The 17,116-nt window shown below is 34.6% G+C and overlaps 1 protein-coding gene across 5 annotated transcripts; it reads right to left on the bottom strand.

The window, feature by feature from the left end:
• Positions 1–6: 6 nt before the first annotated feature.
• Positions 7–2,776, bottom strand: LOC111398832 (high affinity nitrate transporter 2.5-like). Of its 5 annotated transcripts, XM_023025941.1 has the most exons (4): positions 2,615–2,776; positions 1,553–2,077; positions 597–1,227; positions 7–484 (listed from the first exon to the last, which is right to left on the bottom strand). In XM_023025941.1, the coding sequence occupies exons 2-4, from the start codon at positions 2,064–2,066 to the stop codon at positions 112–114; spliced, it is 1,518 nt and encodes a 505-aa protein (XP_022881709.1). In that variant the 5' UTR covers positions 2,067–2,077; positions 2,615–2,776; the 3' UTR covers positions 7–111. The 5 variants fall into 5 exon arrangements, with proteins under 5 accessions (XP_022881709.1, XP_022881710.1, XP_022881708.1 ...); XM_023025942.1 differs by lacking the exon at positions 2,615–2,776 and having other exon boundaries at positions 597–1,164; positions 1,490–2,589; XM_023025940.1 differs by lacking the exon at positions 2,615–2,776 and having other exon boundaries at positions 597–1,218; positions 1,544–2,589.
• Positions 2,777–17,116: the final 14,340 nt, after the last annotated feature.

Here is a 17,116-nt window from a genome sequence, read left to right as displayed (position 1 = left end):
TAAGATGACAGGGAGGACCATTGTCATGTTTATTTATACACCTTGCCAACTATATTCGAAAGCATAAAACCTTAATTTGAGTTAAAAACATTCATTATTTCGATACTTTGTTCACACGTATGTACTTGGAGTCCCATTGGCGGGTGTTGGTGCAGATCCGACTCTTTTGCCTCTTTCACTTCTGCTGTTTTCGGAGAATTTCATGCTCGCCATGTGAATACCTCTCTCTTTCTCTGCTGAATTCCATTCACCCATGTAGTAGTCTTCTTCTGTTGTGCCTTTAGAAGATGGACCGCAAAACATTCCACCCCATTGTGGGAAGTATATCAGCATGATTAGGATGGTGCAGCATATGATCATCACCCCCATAAGTGTTATACCGGTTTCTGTCGAGTATCTTGATCCTCTAAAGAAAATTACTTGAGTTAGAACTGCACCTACGTTTCCACCTCCACCCGTCATTCCAGATATGATGCCCAAAGACCTGATGAGTCAATATTAAGTCGATCAGTAATCAAGAAAATAAGTATACATTATCATTAGGCTCCACACGAACAGAGTAGGAATAGAATGCGAATGACATTTAGAGAACATACCTTCTTGAAACGAAAGGAACAATCCCGAAAGTAAGGCCACACGCAGCTTGAACAAAGATGGAAAATATAATCATTACAGCAATCGACACACTCAAAGATCCAACTTTGCCTAAAAGAATGCAGAAAATGCCGCCGAGTGTCTGTACTATCCACAGTGCCCATAGCCTGCCCCTCATTCCATACCTCTTTCCCATAATATCTGATAGAATCCCCCCTCCGGGTCGTGAGAATAAATTTGCCAATCCAAAACTGGCAGCAATAATTCCAGCTGTATGAAGGTTCACATTGAACCTATCATAAAAATACTGTGCGATTATGTTGTCTATTGTAAGTTCAACCCCGAAACAATAACCGTAAGTTAATGCCAAGATCCAGCCTCTGTAATTTGTAATGGCTTGATAGAAAATCTGTGAGAAACTATCTTTGTGTTTATCTCCGGATTTATGCAGTTGTGCATAGTTTCCATCGGGCAAATCCTGGCCGAGGAAGAATATAGCGTATGCTGATAGAGTTTGAAATAGGGCAGGGACCAAAAATGCTATTCTCCAAGCTGTGAACTTAGTTGCACCTATATTCTGGATAAGGCTGAAGACGAGAGGCATGATCAGTTGCGTTGCGCCGCCTCCAAGATTTCCCGATTATGTTGTCTATTGTAAGTTCAACCCCGAAACAATAACCGTAAGTTAATGCCAAGATCCAGCCTCTGTAATTTGTAATGGCATGATAGAAAATCTGTGAGAAACTATCTTTGTGTTTATCTCCGGATTTATGCAGTTGTGCATAGTTTCCATCGGGCAAATCTTGGCCGAGGAAGAATATAGCGTATGCTGATAGAGTTTGAAATAGGGCAGGGACCAAAAATGCTATTCTCCAAGCTGTGAACTTAGTTGCACCTATATTCTGGATAAGGCTGAAGACGAGAGGCATGATCAGTTGCGTTGCGCCGCCTCCAAGATTTCCCCACCCGCCCGCAATGCCATTTGCAGTGCCAACGACCTTAGAAGAGAACAAGGAGCTCATCCAGAACTGAGTCGAGACAAAAGTTGCGAGAGAGAAGCCAGTGAAAAACCGGACTAAAAGAAATGAGGCAGCAGAATTGGCAATGGCAGTGCAGTAAACTGCTGGTGCAGTTATGAGGGTGAGAGCAGCAGAAGCTAGTCGAGGACCGAATAGGTCACAAGCGGTTCCCATGGCAACTCGAGCAAAAACTGCGCCTGAAACTGCTGCAATTCCAGCATTTCCAATGTCTGTGGCCGTTAAATCAAGATCATCACGAATGATTGGAAGGAGCGGCGGAGCAGCAAAAGTGGAGACGAAACAGGCGAAGAAAGAAACCCAAGACAGATGAAACGCCCGCATATGAGGAGCAGCCACTGAAAATAATCTGAATTCAGTGGCTTTATGTTCAGAATCTACAGGCAGAGCAAATCTCTTTTGAACAGATTCAGATGCACCATAAGAGCCTTCCATATTGGATTTCACTGCACAAAAGATACTCAAAAGAAATTCTGAGTTAGTGAACTTTGATTTACTGCCTCCCTACCTTTCTGATGCAGCACAAGCGTGAGAAGTAACAAATATGAGATCGAGAACTCGTCGTTTGTGCACACAATGGATTATACTCACTTCCTTTTTGTGCACAAAATGAGATGAAACTACAATTGGCTTATATAGCGCTGGAGTCTTGAAGTTGACGTGAGTTAATATCTATTCTTTATTGACCCTACGAACCAGTATTGGAATAAATGACTATACCAAAAAAATTTAATTGGACGTCGTCTTTGAATATGAAATGAAAGCAGTCGAAACCTAAATCCTAGAAGGAAAAATAATCTAAATCCTAGAAGGAAAAATAATCTGCACAGCTTTGGTTTCTATTGATACATATAAGAGTACTAATTTCATAACCAAACTAGTATCATGGATAACTGGGAAGATAACATAATATCAAAGATCTCATCGACATGTTTGGAAGTAAGAAGTTGCTTAAAAGTAGCTTTTCTTTATTTGAAGCTTACCCACTTGTGTTTTTGGAAGGTTGGCCGGTTTCAAGTTTCCAGATTCATACCAGATTCTGCGCACTGGAAGCTTGAAATGTCATACAAGCGACCTTTTTTGGGTCAGAAAGAGAGTCTCAAAGGTTAAAAATTCTACCGAATCACCGAGTCTCATTGTACTTGTGCCGTTTGGCATGTGAGATTGGAATTTACTCATGTGAATACGTTTCATTTAGGATTTTTATTGTCTGTCAAGTTCGACAATTGCTGGCTAGTGGTCTGAATTAAAAGTTTATGAACAGCGAGACAGTGATGTTGAAGAAACCAAGCCGTTTCATGCATTGACTTTGGAGCTTAGGACAGAATACACGGTATCAAAGGGAATGTGCAATTTTTGACTTGTTAAGAGATACCAGTTTGAATATTCATGCTCATTGTGTAATGACAATTGCATCCTCCATTCATTTTGATGAAAATGATAGTTTTGGCATATTTGGACAAACGTGATCACTAGTTGGGTCAAAGGAGAGGAGCTCTTGACAGATGAATGCTGCCATTCTATCTGTACTGATTATTTGTACAAGTATAATAATCACCTGCCATGCAGGTGATTATTTGATGTATTAATGAGGTAAAAAAACTACCTCATTAATACATCAAATAATCATCTATCATGTGTATGTTACGTAAGGCGACTGCTACAGTGAGCGATTGCAAATAGTATTATTCTAATGAAATATATAGTTAAAAAGTTGTGGTCCTATAAAATATATAATTAAAATTAATTGTTGACTTTTCCATGGATCAAAGCAACTTCATAATTGGTTAGGAACGGAAAGCTCACAACATTTATGTTTTTTACAGACAAATTTGGGATGCAAGTTTCACCTTGGACAACTGAATTGAGAAAAGGAATTTTTAGGTAAAAAGTTCAGCCTGTATTGATCTTCTATATATTGATGTGCTTTCCTTCTTGGAATAGGTACATGGTGAATGAGTTTTTTGAGAAGAAAAATTATATAATTCATTAATTCTAGCATCCTAGTGGAAAATTCTATCTTTGATCGTCTATAATTTTTCTCCATTATTATTATTATTATTATTATTATTATTATTATTATTATTATTATTATTATTATTTTATTATTATTTTATTTTTTTTGGTATTTTTCTGTTTGAATAAATTTATTATTCTAATAATAAGTTTGTTTTTTTTTTCCTACTTATTTGAAGTTACCAAATCGTTCCACGATATGACATCACCTGTAATTGACAAATTTCAGTGTCGTAAAGGTTAACAAAAAACGAAATAAAATAAAATAATAATAATGAAATTTGGTAAAAGTTTTATATTTATTTGAAAGATGCTTATTTTGTACTAATTGAGCTAATTATTTTGTATCAAGCTAAGTCAAACTTTAGAAATATTGAATTTTATAATGCAACTTGTCTTATTTTATGAATCTATATTATGGCCCCGTTTGGTAGGGATTTTTTGCCCCAAAAAATTGATTTTTTGACTGTTATTTTACTATTCAAACCGTAATTTTTGAATTCTTCTCTCACATGTGGACCCCACTTTTCTTCTAACGATCAAAAAATCAATTCTCAAAATCTCTATCAAACAGGATTTTATATCAACTAACCCAGATATGGTTGCAAAAGACTAAGGAAAATTAAATTGGCTTTCTTGCTAAAATGCAGTTTGAACTTTGAAGATTCCTACAACTAAAGGGTGATTTGGCCATTCCACTTAATTATTTAATATTATTGCTATTATTTTTATTGTGTGGTCTGCTGGATGGGATATTCATGGTGAAGATAGAATCCTGCAAGCATCTAATAAATAATTGGTGCACCCGTTCTAGACGTGCGTGCTTCTATTATGATTTAATTCATCCGATTTTAACCTTGGTCTGTGTAAAAAAAATAAATAAAATAAAATAAAATTAAAGAGTCGAGGATAAAAGTTGCAGAAAGTCTTGCATATGATTCGTAGACGTTAATTTCCATAGATATAAAACAAAAATTGAATTGACAAAGATATGTCACTTTCATAAAGGCATATGATTCGTAGACGTTAATTTCCATAGATATAAAACAAAAATTAAATTGACAAAGATATATAAAAGCATAATGCGATATATTTCAAAGCTTAAACCAATTCTCGCCGTTTAACTCTCGATCTTCACAAGGTGAGCAAAATAAAAAATGAACATCGAGTAATGCCATGAATGAAAAAGCATATGCAGTTTCAATATAGGGTTTTAAACCAAAAATCCCATTTCAAATAAAATCCAAATAAAAAACAACATTATTTATTGATTATCTAAATGAAATAAAAAATGGGAGAAAATCTAACCTTTGGAGATCTAATTAGGTTGACGATACACGACACTCGTATTTAGCAATTGTTGATGATCCAAGTGAGAAAGTTGAGTGAGTAGGGTGACAATACATGACACTCATATTGGCCTTTCTGTTATCTCCGCACTACCTGAATAAATTGGAGGATTAATTTGGATGATATTCAAGTACAAGGACTAAAATGAACAAAATCAAAAGTAAAAGACTAAATTTGGCAAAGTTCAAAAGTAGGAGGACCAAATGTGCAATATTTGAAGAAGTCGAGATCCATGGTCGTGAGCTTCTGCTTCATGACTGAGGTTGGAGGTCTTTAGGGACGAATTGCCCCCTGCAACTCTCAATTCATTCATAAGCTTTCGGCGCATTTCGAAAACTGTTCTATTTTCAATGAAAATTCAAGGAATAAATTGGGTATTTTCAAACGTGAATTTCAAATCTCTTAGAAGGCTATAAATAGATGCAATCTACTTCTAGAGAACACACCACATCATTGAAGAATTTTGAACAATAGAAGGAGCTTTTCATCATCTCTTGGATTTTCTTGATGGCAAAGAAATTGTTATGCTAAGATTGTGAAGAGTTTTATCGCCGAGGTTCGTATTGTTCTCTTTCCATTAAAATGTTCGGACTATTATTTCATCCAATTTGTTGTGTTTTATAATCCAATCACGAACATGTTTATGATTTATATTTCTTCCGAGAGGTTCAATATAAATTAGCACATTGTAATTGAAAAAAAAAAAAGGATCCTATAATATATAGATATACTATTATGCTCCATGAAGTCATGGTAGATGATCTTTGTGAATTAATGCATCCTTATATATTAGTAATTTAATTAGAGATAATTATGTTCACATATAGGTATATAATTAATTGACCTTCATTAATGTTATTAATTATAATTGGATAATTAGTTTCAATCAAGCCAAGAGTTAATAATTGACGGATAATTGAGATTTGAATTAGGATACAAAGGTGTATTCGTGGTCCTACTACTTTTCTCGATAGAATTTTACTCTAACATTTTCAAATTCACTACAGCTATCTATGTTGCACATAGCTTTCTAGTTACGCGATATTATTAGCTGAAAAATGGATACTCGAGTCCAAGATTGGTATCCAATATGGTATCCAATACACTTCATAGATTATCATCTAAGGGTTATTTTACTTTTTCAAAATAAAAGAAAATCACACCTAAACTTGGATAAAAAAATATACATTAAAAATGGTCCTAATGATTTTGCTTTATCTATTTTTAGCCCACACTTAACTTTTTTTGGAATTCATTACGTACAGTGGATGAGTTTTCATTTATATGAATCTGTCTCTCGTCTGAAGTGATTGCTATATGTTGCTATCCCTGTCCAAACCAACTAAAAATCGAATGGGATTTGTTCTTTCTGTTTGTCACTGAGTGAGGACTTAGATGATTTTGTTTCTAAAATTTTAATATAGCTCAGCTCAACTCGAGTAAAATGGTTCGAGCTTTTTTGCGAGCCTAAGCCTAGCTGAACTTTTGCTCAGCCAAAAAATCTAGACTCACCCCAGTCAAGAACTTAGATGATTTTGTTTCTAAAATTTTAATATGGCTCTGCTCAACTCGAGTAAAATTGTCCGAGCTTTTTTACGAGCTCGAGTCGAGTCGAGTCGAGCTTTTGCTTGGCCAAGAAATCGAGACACAGCACGTGCTTTTGGTTCAAGCTTTATCGAGCTGGGCAAGCTCGATTTTTTTTTCCTTTTTTTTTTTTTTAGGATGCTGTTAGGCTGCCTTAAATAAGGCAGTAGGCATGCTGCGGTGCTGCCTTTAAACCTTTAGGTTGGCTTGAGCTCGATCTGGCACCCCAAAATGGGGCTCAATCCAAGGCTCGAGCCGGGCCGACAAGCGCGAGCTGATGAACTTGTCATCCCTAAATCCAACTGCATTTAGGTTGATTTTCCTTTTTCCTGATTAAATATGCAGGGCTGGGCTAATTTGCAAATTTTGGTTTTTATTTGTTAATCATGAAGTTCTACAGGATTTTTCAATTAAATTGGGATCAGGAAATGAGAGACTTTCTATTAATATGAGTAGCTTTGAGAACCATTAAAGGAGGCTGCTTTCACAAACGAGAGTTGCATTATTATTTTTTATTTCTTTCTAAGACAGATAAACAAGAGAGTTATAATAAAGTACTATTTAGTGTGGAATCACGGATAATTTACAACTTTTAACAACTTTGAATGGATGTTGTCCACAAATATGAATAGTTGAATTAAGTAAAAAGTTACTTATTTTCACTTGTAATAGTTATTTTCAAATAAATTAACTTTTTTTTTTTTTTTTTTACTTGAAATAAGAAATGTAACATATTCAAGCTTGTATAAAATTAAAAAAATTTATTTGAAAGTAATTTCTTATTTATTTTAAGGTTGACCTAACTAGGTGTAGATATTAAATAAGTACACACTTGTCTTTGGAGGGTTGGCAAGTTTCAAACAATTCCATATTTTTAATTTTAAACAAGTGACCTTTAATGTATTAGAAAGGGAGTCGCAAAGGTTCAAATTTCTACTCTTGTCGCGGAGTCTCATTTTATAAGTTGAGAAGTTGACATATTTGAATTTATGTTAGACTTATGAACCTATTTATAATTTACTTGTAATTTATTTATTTATTTATTATTATTTATTTATTTTTTGGATTCAACGGTACGTTATGTATATCATATTAGGTCATTATATTATTTGCGCAGATAAATAATTTTTACTGGGCCGTGTTTGGCCCCTGAGAAGCATGAGAATTATGTTTTGTACTCATATTCTATAATGAAAATTTGTAATGATGGGTTGAAATAACTTAAAAGCAAAGATTTTTACTTTGTCTTCTTTTATTTAATATTGCTCGACTGAGCTCTGATTATGACATAATCCATAAAAAATTACGAATTTGTGGACATGTTCTCATAATTAATGGCTAGTGGTCTAAATTTCAAAGACAGTGATGTTCAGGAAAGCAATTTATTTCATCCATTGACTATGGAACTTTGGGTAAATTACAAAGAATCTTAAGTGAATGTGCAATTCTTGACTCGGTAAGATAATCCTTTCAGAATATTCATTCACACTTTGTTTATTATTTTATATTTTGAATTAGTTGAGATGATCCAAACAATACTTGACAATTTGTAGTGGACAGACAATGTATTAACATCCACTAATGGTGATTAAAGAATGGCTGGAAATTTAACCTGTGTTTGAGACCCCCCTCCTTTTTTATTTTTATTTTTTTTTATAGAAAATAAGTTTTGTAATAGTGAATTTTTGGAGAATGTGTGATTAAAAAATAAGAAATTTTTTTGAATTTATGTGCAAAATATTTTATCAAAAGAATGTGTTATTGATTTTTTTTTTTTTTTGAACGAGTTTTTAGATAATGTGACTCGGAAGGGATTAAATGTTCGCAAATAACTTTGAATCAGGCTACACTGCTAGGCTACACACATTACAGGTGTTCCACAGACTCCTCACAATGGGTGGGTCAGCCCTATTTTTTGCAATTTTTTATTACATGTGGGATTGAGGTGGCCACCTTAGTGTGAGGAGCCTATGGTAAACCTGGAAGTTTCACCATGGCAGACCAGCATTATTCAATAACTTTTGTTGTTTTTTTTTTTAACTTATTTATAAAGTTACCACGCCGTTGTGATTTGACATCACTGGAATATCCTTTAGAAATTTGTATAGTAGCCTAACAGAAAAAGATTTTGAACATGTTTAATAGAACTATTCTTTACACCTTTGTTTGGTCCCTTATTTTTTCAAAATTCATTTTCTTTCAAATTCATTTTCAACCATGCATTTGATGAGATTTATAATTTTTATCAATTTTTCAATCATTCAGCTCATCATATTTTATCAAAATTTACTAAAAATTCAATTTTTATTAAAACCAAACACAGGCTTACATATTCTCAAGAAAATGTTATTTATAAGCACAACTTGCATGCAGGTTGATAATTGAGAATTTGTTGGTATTCTCATGTGTAACTAAGAATTTGTTTTTGAATGCATGTAACTATTTGTGTTCGAATTCACTTTACCTTAGTCCCAAGTACAGCTTTTCTGAAGTCAAGTTTCCTCCTTATATTCACAAATTATTTCCTTCTCCCATAAATCTTTAATCTTTTATATTTCTCGTTTGTTGTCAAAGAATTCCCTATTCATAATAGAATTTGTTAATACCTAAACCTAGTTAATTTAAGTCTACATTATACATTACTGCCAGCACATGCTAGACATTCAGAATTCCCAACAGATAGTTTTACATACAGTTCTAATTGAAGTAGCTTAACAGTTTTATGTCCTGCAAATAATGATCTATTTATGATCAAGCAAGAAAGTACACAGATATGGCGTGAAGAACTAATCAATTAATCAATATGCAAAACTACAATAGTTTCAATTTAGTAAATTCGCAAATTTAACTAAAACAATCAAAAGTAAATAAAGAACAATTCCCTTGTTTTCTTATTTCTTTTGACTTGTAGGAGAAGTGGAATCAAACTCCCAAGTCTTAACTTTATCACCACTTCACTATTGCATTCGCCTGTAACCACCACTTGGATTAAGATCCTCCAATCTTAACTAACAACAAGTGGCCTGATTCTTAAACGGAATTATATCAGTCACGCCAGCGTGTGTTCTATTTGAATATGACTAAAGAACACGGGTTTTGGTTTAAGATGCTGAGCTAAATCTTCTGACGGTTAGAACTTGCTGGAGTAGGTCAGAATGCTTCTCAACATTAAGCTGCAGGTTCGTCGGATGTATGAAAATTTTTCTCCCAAAGCTTGTTCAATCCTGAATGTCCCCTTTTTACTTATGTAAACATTTCCACAAGGTCCAAGCATCATTTACCAGAATTAAAAACATTACACACGGTAAGAATCACACACGATATGGTTGATATGGTCCATAATTGAATTAAGGAAAGATTCTAATATAATCCTTCCTTCTTGTAATTATTTCAACAATCAACTTTGTCCAAGATGATAAGCAAGGTAAGTAAATATTGCACCTTATTGAGGCTTTAGAAACCCTAAGTAAATCGCAGCCATATCTTTCCCAACTTGTAGCACCCAGTCAGTTCTAACTAACTGGCTTACCTATATATCGACTTCACCGTTGCACATGTTTTTGTTGGAACATGTTTGGACGTTAAAAATAAATAACGACAAGTAAAAATATATCATATTTTATTAAAATCCCCCCCTTTGCCTCAGCTTAATTTCAAAAAACATAGTTTGAATTTTTAATGTCATGTTATGAGTGTTGTAAAGAAGAACACGTGCTGCACCTTAGTTCTCCCAAGTACACAAGTATAGCTCCCCCTAACTTTATGAACACGATAATAAAAAATAGGGTGTGCACAGAACCATAAACAATAGCAGCAAGCACAGCAAACACAAAATAGATCAAAAGTCAAAAGTACTTATTCCCCCTGTAAAGAATTTCAGTTGATTTGTAAACTAAATATGCAGTAAAAATCGACAACACACAATGAGAATAGAAAAATAACACAAGAACACCAAGTTGTTGACCCAGTTTAGCCGTGAATAGGTCTAATCTGGGGGGCTCAGGGATAGCCCGTTTCACTATGGCACAATCTACCTTCCAAGAGAGCAAGAGTACATCTAGAACTACTCAGATCTTACAGTTTCAATCACCGATCTAAAGATCTCATGAAACACACAACCACAAATTAGAGTTTTACAATACAAGATCAACTACTCTCTCAGGCCTGATCATTAACCCAAAATATAAACTCCACAATCAGATCGCAGAAATTATACACTAAGGGAAAGATTTACAGATTCAAAGAAAAACTCGAAAAAGCAGAGAGAGAGAGAGACGCCAAAGAGAGAGAGAAAGAAAAATCTGGAATCACCCCAAAAGTCACGAGACTTTTGGGTTTATTTGGACGGTCAAATCCCAAGGGATGATCTCAGATGTTGATTTAATCCAATGGTCCAAAACAGTCTCAACTAGCACAATCCAAGCGAGTATCATGTATCCAATAGTCAAGTGTCAATTAGGCAGAATTTCCCAAGTAAGCCGAAACCTCAATTGACAAAAGTAGCACTCGTTTTAGAGTGTTTTGAGAAACACCATTTTTCACATTCTTCACCTTGATTCTTAATAACACTCGCTCCCTAGTTGCTGAAAGTGCCATGGAACAACCGTCCATCATCATCGCCCTAGTACCTGCAAAAGAAAATGAACCTGTGTCAATATGAAGTAAGGATAAACATGTTTTAAACTTACTTACAGGTAAAACTTTGGTTCCCATATCAGAAGGATTTCTATCGGTATGAACTTTAATCAATTTAACTTCACCTTGAGATATTTTTTCTCTTATAAAGTGATACTTCACCTCGATGTGTTTCGATCTTTCATGATAGACATGATTTTTACTAAGTAACAGAGCACTTTGACTATCAGTGTATAAAATAGGAGTATCGTTCATAAAGTTCAGTTCCTTTAAAATCCCCATTAACCAAGTACATTCTTTCACAGCTTCAGTTATGGCTACATACTCAGTTTCAGTGCTGGACAATATAACCAGTGGTTGCAATTGTGATTTCCAAGTTATACAATTTTCCCCAAGGGTAAAGAAATAAGCTGTAGTAGATTTTCTACTGTCTTTGTCACCAGCAAAATCAGCATCAACATACTCTTTTAAAGTTAAATTTTTAGATCTTTTCTCATACATTAATCCGAGATTTAATGTACCAACAATAAACCTAAGTAACCATTTCATCCCAGCCCAATGAGTCTTGCCAGGATTGGACATAAATCTGCTTAGGAAACTGGTTGCATAAGCCAGGTCAGGTCTAGTTGTTATCATGGAAAACATTACGGAACCTATGGCATTTGCATAGGGTATATTTTCCATTTCCTTCATCTCTTCTTCAAATTTAGGGGAGTGAATTTTAGATAGGTTCATGTGGGCAGCTAGGGGTACATTAACTGTTTTACTATCTTTCATACCAAATTTGGTCACAACTTTATTTAGGCATGCTTCTTGTGTGATGGTTAACTTGTTTTCAGATCTGATTCTTTTTATAACCATCCCTAGAATTTTTCTAACATATCCTAGGTCCTTCATATCAAATTTAGATTTCAAAAGATTATTTAATCTAGAAATTTGAGACTTATCAGGACTGGCCATAAGCATATCATCTACGTAAAGTAGTAAGTAAATTCCCCTCCCCCCTTACTTTTCATTTTGTTATAGTATAAGCAAGCATCAAATTCACTTCTTTTAAACCCAATCTTTAACACATATGCATCAAACATTTTATACCATTGTCTAGGGCTCTGTTTCAGCCCATACAGTGATTTTTCCAGTTTACAAACATATTCAATTTTGTTTTTAACTTCAAAACCTTGAGGCTGACTCATGAAGATATCTTCTTCCAATTCCCCATGTAAGAATGCAGTTTTCACGTCAAGTTGCATAAGTTCCTAATTATATTGAGCAACCATGGCCAATATCAACCTTATGGTTTTATATTTGATTACAGGTGAGAATATCTTATTATAATCAACTCCCTCTATCTGAGTATACCCCTTTGCCACTAGTCTAGCCCTAAACCTAACAGGGTCAGATGGGTCATTACCCTCTTTAAGCTTGTAAACCCATTTACACTGCACTACCCTATGATCCTTAGGTTTTTTAACAAGCTTCCAAGTTTTATTTTCATTCAGGGATTGCATTTCTTCTTTCATAGCCTGTAACCAATTTTCAGAATATTTCCCATGAATAGCTTCTTCATAAAAAGTTGGTTCAGCTTATTCTATTTCTTCTCTAGAAACTAAGGCAAAGTCTGTCATATTTAATAGTTCATATCTAGGATTGGGTCTAGGTTGTCTTCTTACCCTATCCCTAGTTAATTGATAGTCTTGAACCTCAGTTTGTTCAGCAGTATGTTCAGGTTCTTCAGTTTCAGCCCTATTCTGGGGTTCATTAGGCTCTATAGGTTCAGTAACTTGTTCAACCTGATGATGTACAACCTCATTTTCATCATCTCCAGGTTGAGATGAGTTAAATTTAGTTAACTTCACCTCACTCTGAACAGTCTGGTTGTTTACAGATTCATTTGTTCCTTCAGAACTTTGTTTTAGGCATGACATTTTTGATTTATTAAAGATTACATCTCTACTATTAATAATCTTAATGCTTGGAACACCCAAAACCCACAACCTGTAGCCTTTTACACCTTTTGGATATCCTAGCATCACACATTTGATGGCTCTAGGTTCCAACTTTCCTTCGGATTGATGTGCATATGCTGCACATCGAAAAACCCTTATATGAGTTAAGTTTGGGGTTTTTCCTGTCCACAATTCTTGTGGGGTCTTAAACCCTATACTACTAGAAGGGGCCCTATTAATTAAGTAAGCTGCTGTATAAGCAGCTTCAGTCCAAAACCCTTTAGCCAAACCAGAACTAATAAACATGCATCTTACTTTATTCATTATAGTCTTGTTCATTCTCTCAGCTACCCCATTTTGCTGAGGTGTGTATTTCACAGTCCTATGCATTAATATTCCTTTCTGTTTATAAAAATTTTCAAATTCTATATTACAGAACTCCAGCCCATTATCAGTTCTTAGGGTTTTTAATTTCTTCTCTAATTGATTTTCAACAATTTTCAGCCATGTTTTGAACTTCTGGAAGGTTTCAGATTTAACCTTTAAGGGATAAATCCAAACCTTCCTAGAATAGTCATCTACAAGTGATAAGAAGTATTTATTTCCACCAAAAGTGGAGTGTTTTTCTGGGCCCCAAAGATTAGCATGCACATAATCCAAGGGCCTATTGGTTTTGTATGAGCTAGATTCAAAACTAACCTTGTGAGACTTACCCAACACACAAGTCTCACAAAAGTTCACTGTCTCAATGTCATCTTTTCCAAGTAATTTTTGATTACTTAAAGATTTTAGCCCTTTATTTCCAATGTGTCCCATTCTATTGTGCCAAAGACTAGATTTGTTTTCATTAACAGTTAAAGCATTTGAATCATGTGATATAATTGTTTCTCCCTCTAGATAATATAACTAATTCCTTTTAGGTCCTTTCATCACAACTAAAGAGCCCTTCATAATTTTTAGGTTTTTATTATTAGATTTGAAGGTATATCCCTCATCTTCAAGTATCCCTAGTGAAATAAGGTTCCTTTTCAGATTTGGGACATATCTCACATTTCTTAAAGTTCTGACAATGCCATCATACATTTTTATGGCAATGTCACTTGTGTCAATCACAGTTTGGGAATTATTATCACCCATATACACCTTTCTTGGTTCTTTTTTTTTTTTTTTTTTTATAGTCATAAAACCATATTTTTTCAGGACACATATGAAAGGTGCATCCAGTATCTAGAATCCAGTCTCTAATAGAGTTTTCAGTTGACACATTTAATACATGCAGGCTATCCAATTTTGACACTATGGCTGCATTATTCTGATCTTTTAATTTCCTTTTCCAGTCAAAGCAGTCCCTCTTAAAGTGTCCCAACTTCCCACAATTATAACACTTCTTATTACTTCTATCTTTAGATTTAGATCTGCTTTTAGATCTCCCCTTCAATTTCTTGTTTTGGAAATTAAATTCTTTTTTTTTTCCAGTTTTTCCCCTTACAAATAGGCTTTCTTCTCTATAGTTGGTTCTATTTTCTCTGATAACTTCTAACTCTCTTGACCTTAATGCATCTATTACAATCGATTGTGTAAGAGTGTTCCTAGCATATTTTATGACATTCTTAACATCTTTGTAAGATTCAGGTAGTGAATTTAAAAGAATAACAGCCAAGTCCTCATCTTCAAATTTTTTATCATTGTGTGCTAAACTCTTAACTATAATATTAAAGTCACTCAAATTGACTTCCAAATCCTTTCCTGGGTCCATTTTAAAACTAAATAGTTTTTCTAACAGATATATTTTGTTAGGCAGAGTTTTGGTTAAGAACAAACCATCCAAGGCAGTCCACAAAGTTCTTGTAGTTTTAGAATTATCAACTTGTCTGACCACATTATCAGATAAATGCAGGATTATAGAACTATAGGCAATCTCATTCATTTCTTCAATTTCGTCAGGTTTTGCTTTTAACTCATCAAAAAAAGTTGCAGGATCATCGAGGGCTTTTGCAACCCTCTGTTGGACCAAAATGGCCCTCATTTGCTGCTTCCTTATAGAAAAGTCCCCCTTTCCATCGAATTGGGATAATTAGACCTTCAAACCCATTAGAGATTCTGTAAAAGGGTGGACATTACTCATGGATATAGCAGAGAAGGTTTTTTGAAAAATTTTATATCAAGTAGTTTCGAGAAAACCAATAATAGACTGTTTCAAGATACCCAAAAAATTCAGTAACAACTTTTCAAAGATTGAGTTAAATACAATAGATATTTGACAATATATATATATATATATATATATAAACAAACAGATATATCAAAACTTCAGTCAGATATCTCAAAGGTGCAAGGCAGGTTCTATGACTAGATCGCAGGTTAGTAGATTGATAACTAGTATATTATTTCAGTTTACTAAATCAAGAACCATATGCATCATGACATAAACTATATCATGAATAACACATGTCAAACCAGATCCAAAGGAGTAATGGTCAGATCGTACCAGATTACTGCAGTGTCTGTTTTTATACATATAAAGCATTCAAAAAACCCAGCCAGTAAACTCGAACCACCTTTCAATGTCACCTTCCAAGAAACTCAAATGAATTAGTAACTGTAATTTCTAAAAACAATATAAAAAAATAACCGAACCGCCTTTGTGTAGATCTGAAAAACGATCTCCACTATTCGAAACCCAAAAATAACCCAACATGGATTTATATAGAGTATACTGAACCCAAAAGCCAGAAGACTCTGAAACCAATTTGTAAAGAATTTCGGTTGATTTGTAAACTAAATATGTAGTAAAAATCGACAACACACAATGAGAACAGAAAAATAACACAAGAACACCAAGTTGTTGACTCAGTTCAGCCGTGAATAGGCATAATCTGGGGGGCTCAGGGACAGGCCGTTACACCATGGCACAATCTACCTTCCAAGAGAGTAAGAGTATATCAAGAACCACTCAAATCTTACAGTTTTAGTCATCGATCTAAAGATCTCGTGAAACTCACAGCCACGAAACCAACCAAACGTTTAGGAGTTTTACAGTACAAGATCAGCCACTCTCTCAGGCCTGATCATTAACCCAATATATAAACTCCATAACCAAATCGCAGAAACTATACACTAAGGGAAAGATTTACAGATTCAAAGAAAAACTCGAAGAAGCAGAGAGAGAGAGAGAGAGAGAGAGAGAGAGAGAGAGAGAGAGAGAGAGAGAAATCTGGAATTACACCAAAAGTCACGAGACTTTTGGGTTTCTTTGGATGGTCACATTCCAAGGGATGATCTCAGCCGTTGATTTAATCCAATGGTCCAAAACGAGTCTCAACTAGCACAATCCAAGTGAGTATCATGTATCCAATTGTCAAGTGCCAATTAGGTAGAATTTTCCAAGTAAGCCGAAACCTCAATTGACAAAAGTAGCACTCGTTTTAGAGTGTTTTGAGAAACACCATTTTTCACACCCCCTTTTTCGAAATTAAAGTGCAAAGAGACCAAGCATTCAGAATATAGTTATACAGCCATTCGATGAGTGTAGAGAAATAGTTATAGTAGATTATATACCCTAAAATATTTAGTGCAAAATGAAAAGGTAGGTGGGAGGAATCCAAAACATCCTTCAGCAGGTGGATTGTCAATCGGAACATGCTGACTTTGGACAAGAGGTGCTGTCAAATTTGGACTAGCATACATGTCTGCGGGGCACTTACTTCTGTCGATACTACAAAGTCTCAGGCACATATTCAAGGAGACCAATAGTACTCTTGTACCAAGCATTCCGGATACATTGATCACCAAAGTAGGCTAAGGTTTTTACAATTCTGCACATAGGGTGGATCTCATCAATCATTTTATTAGGTAAAATGGTGTCCACCAGATTCTTGACAACCCACATATTAGTCTCCAACAATTCCAGCCTCTCAGAGTGATCTTGTGGTAGTAGATGCTTAGGAGTCCAAG

The sequence above is a fragment of the Olea europaea genome, chromosome 8, assembly GCF_002742605.1.
Source record: "Olea europaea var. sylvestris chromosome 8, O_europaea_v1, whole genome shotgun sequence".
NCBI lineage: Eukaryota > Viridiplantae > Streptophyta > Magnoliopsida > Lamiales > Oleaceae > Olea > Olea europaea.
This window is presented reverse-complemented; position numbering and strand designations above follow the sequence as displayed.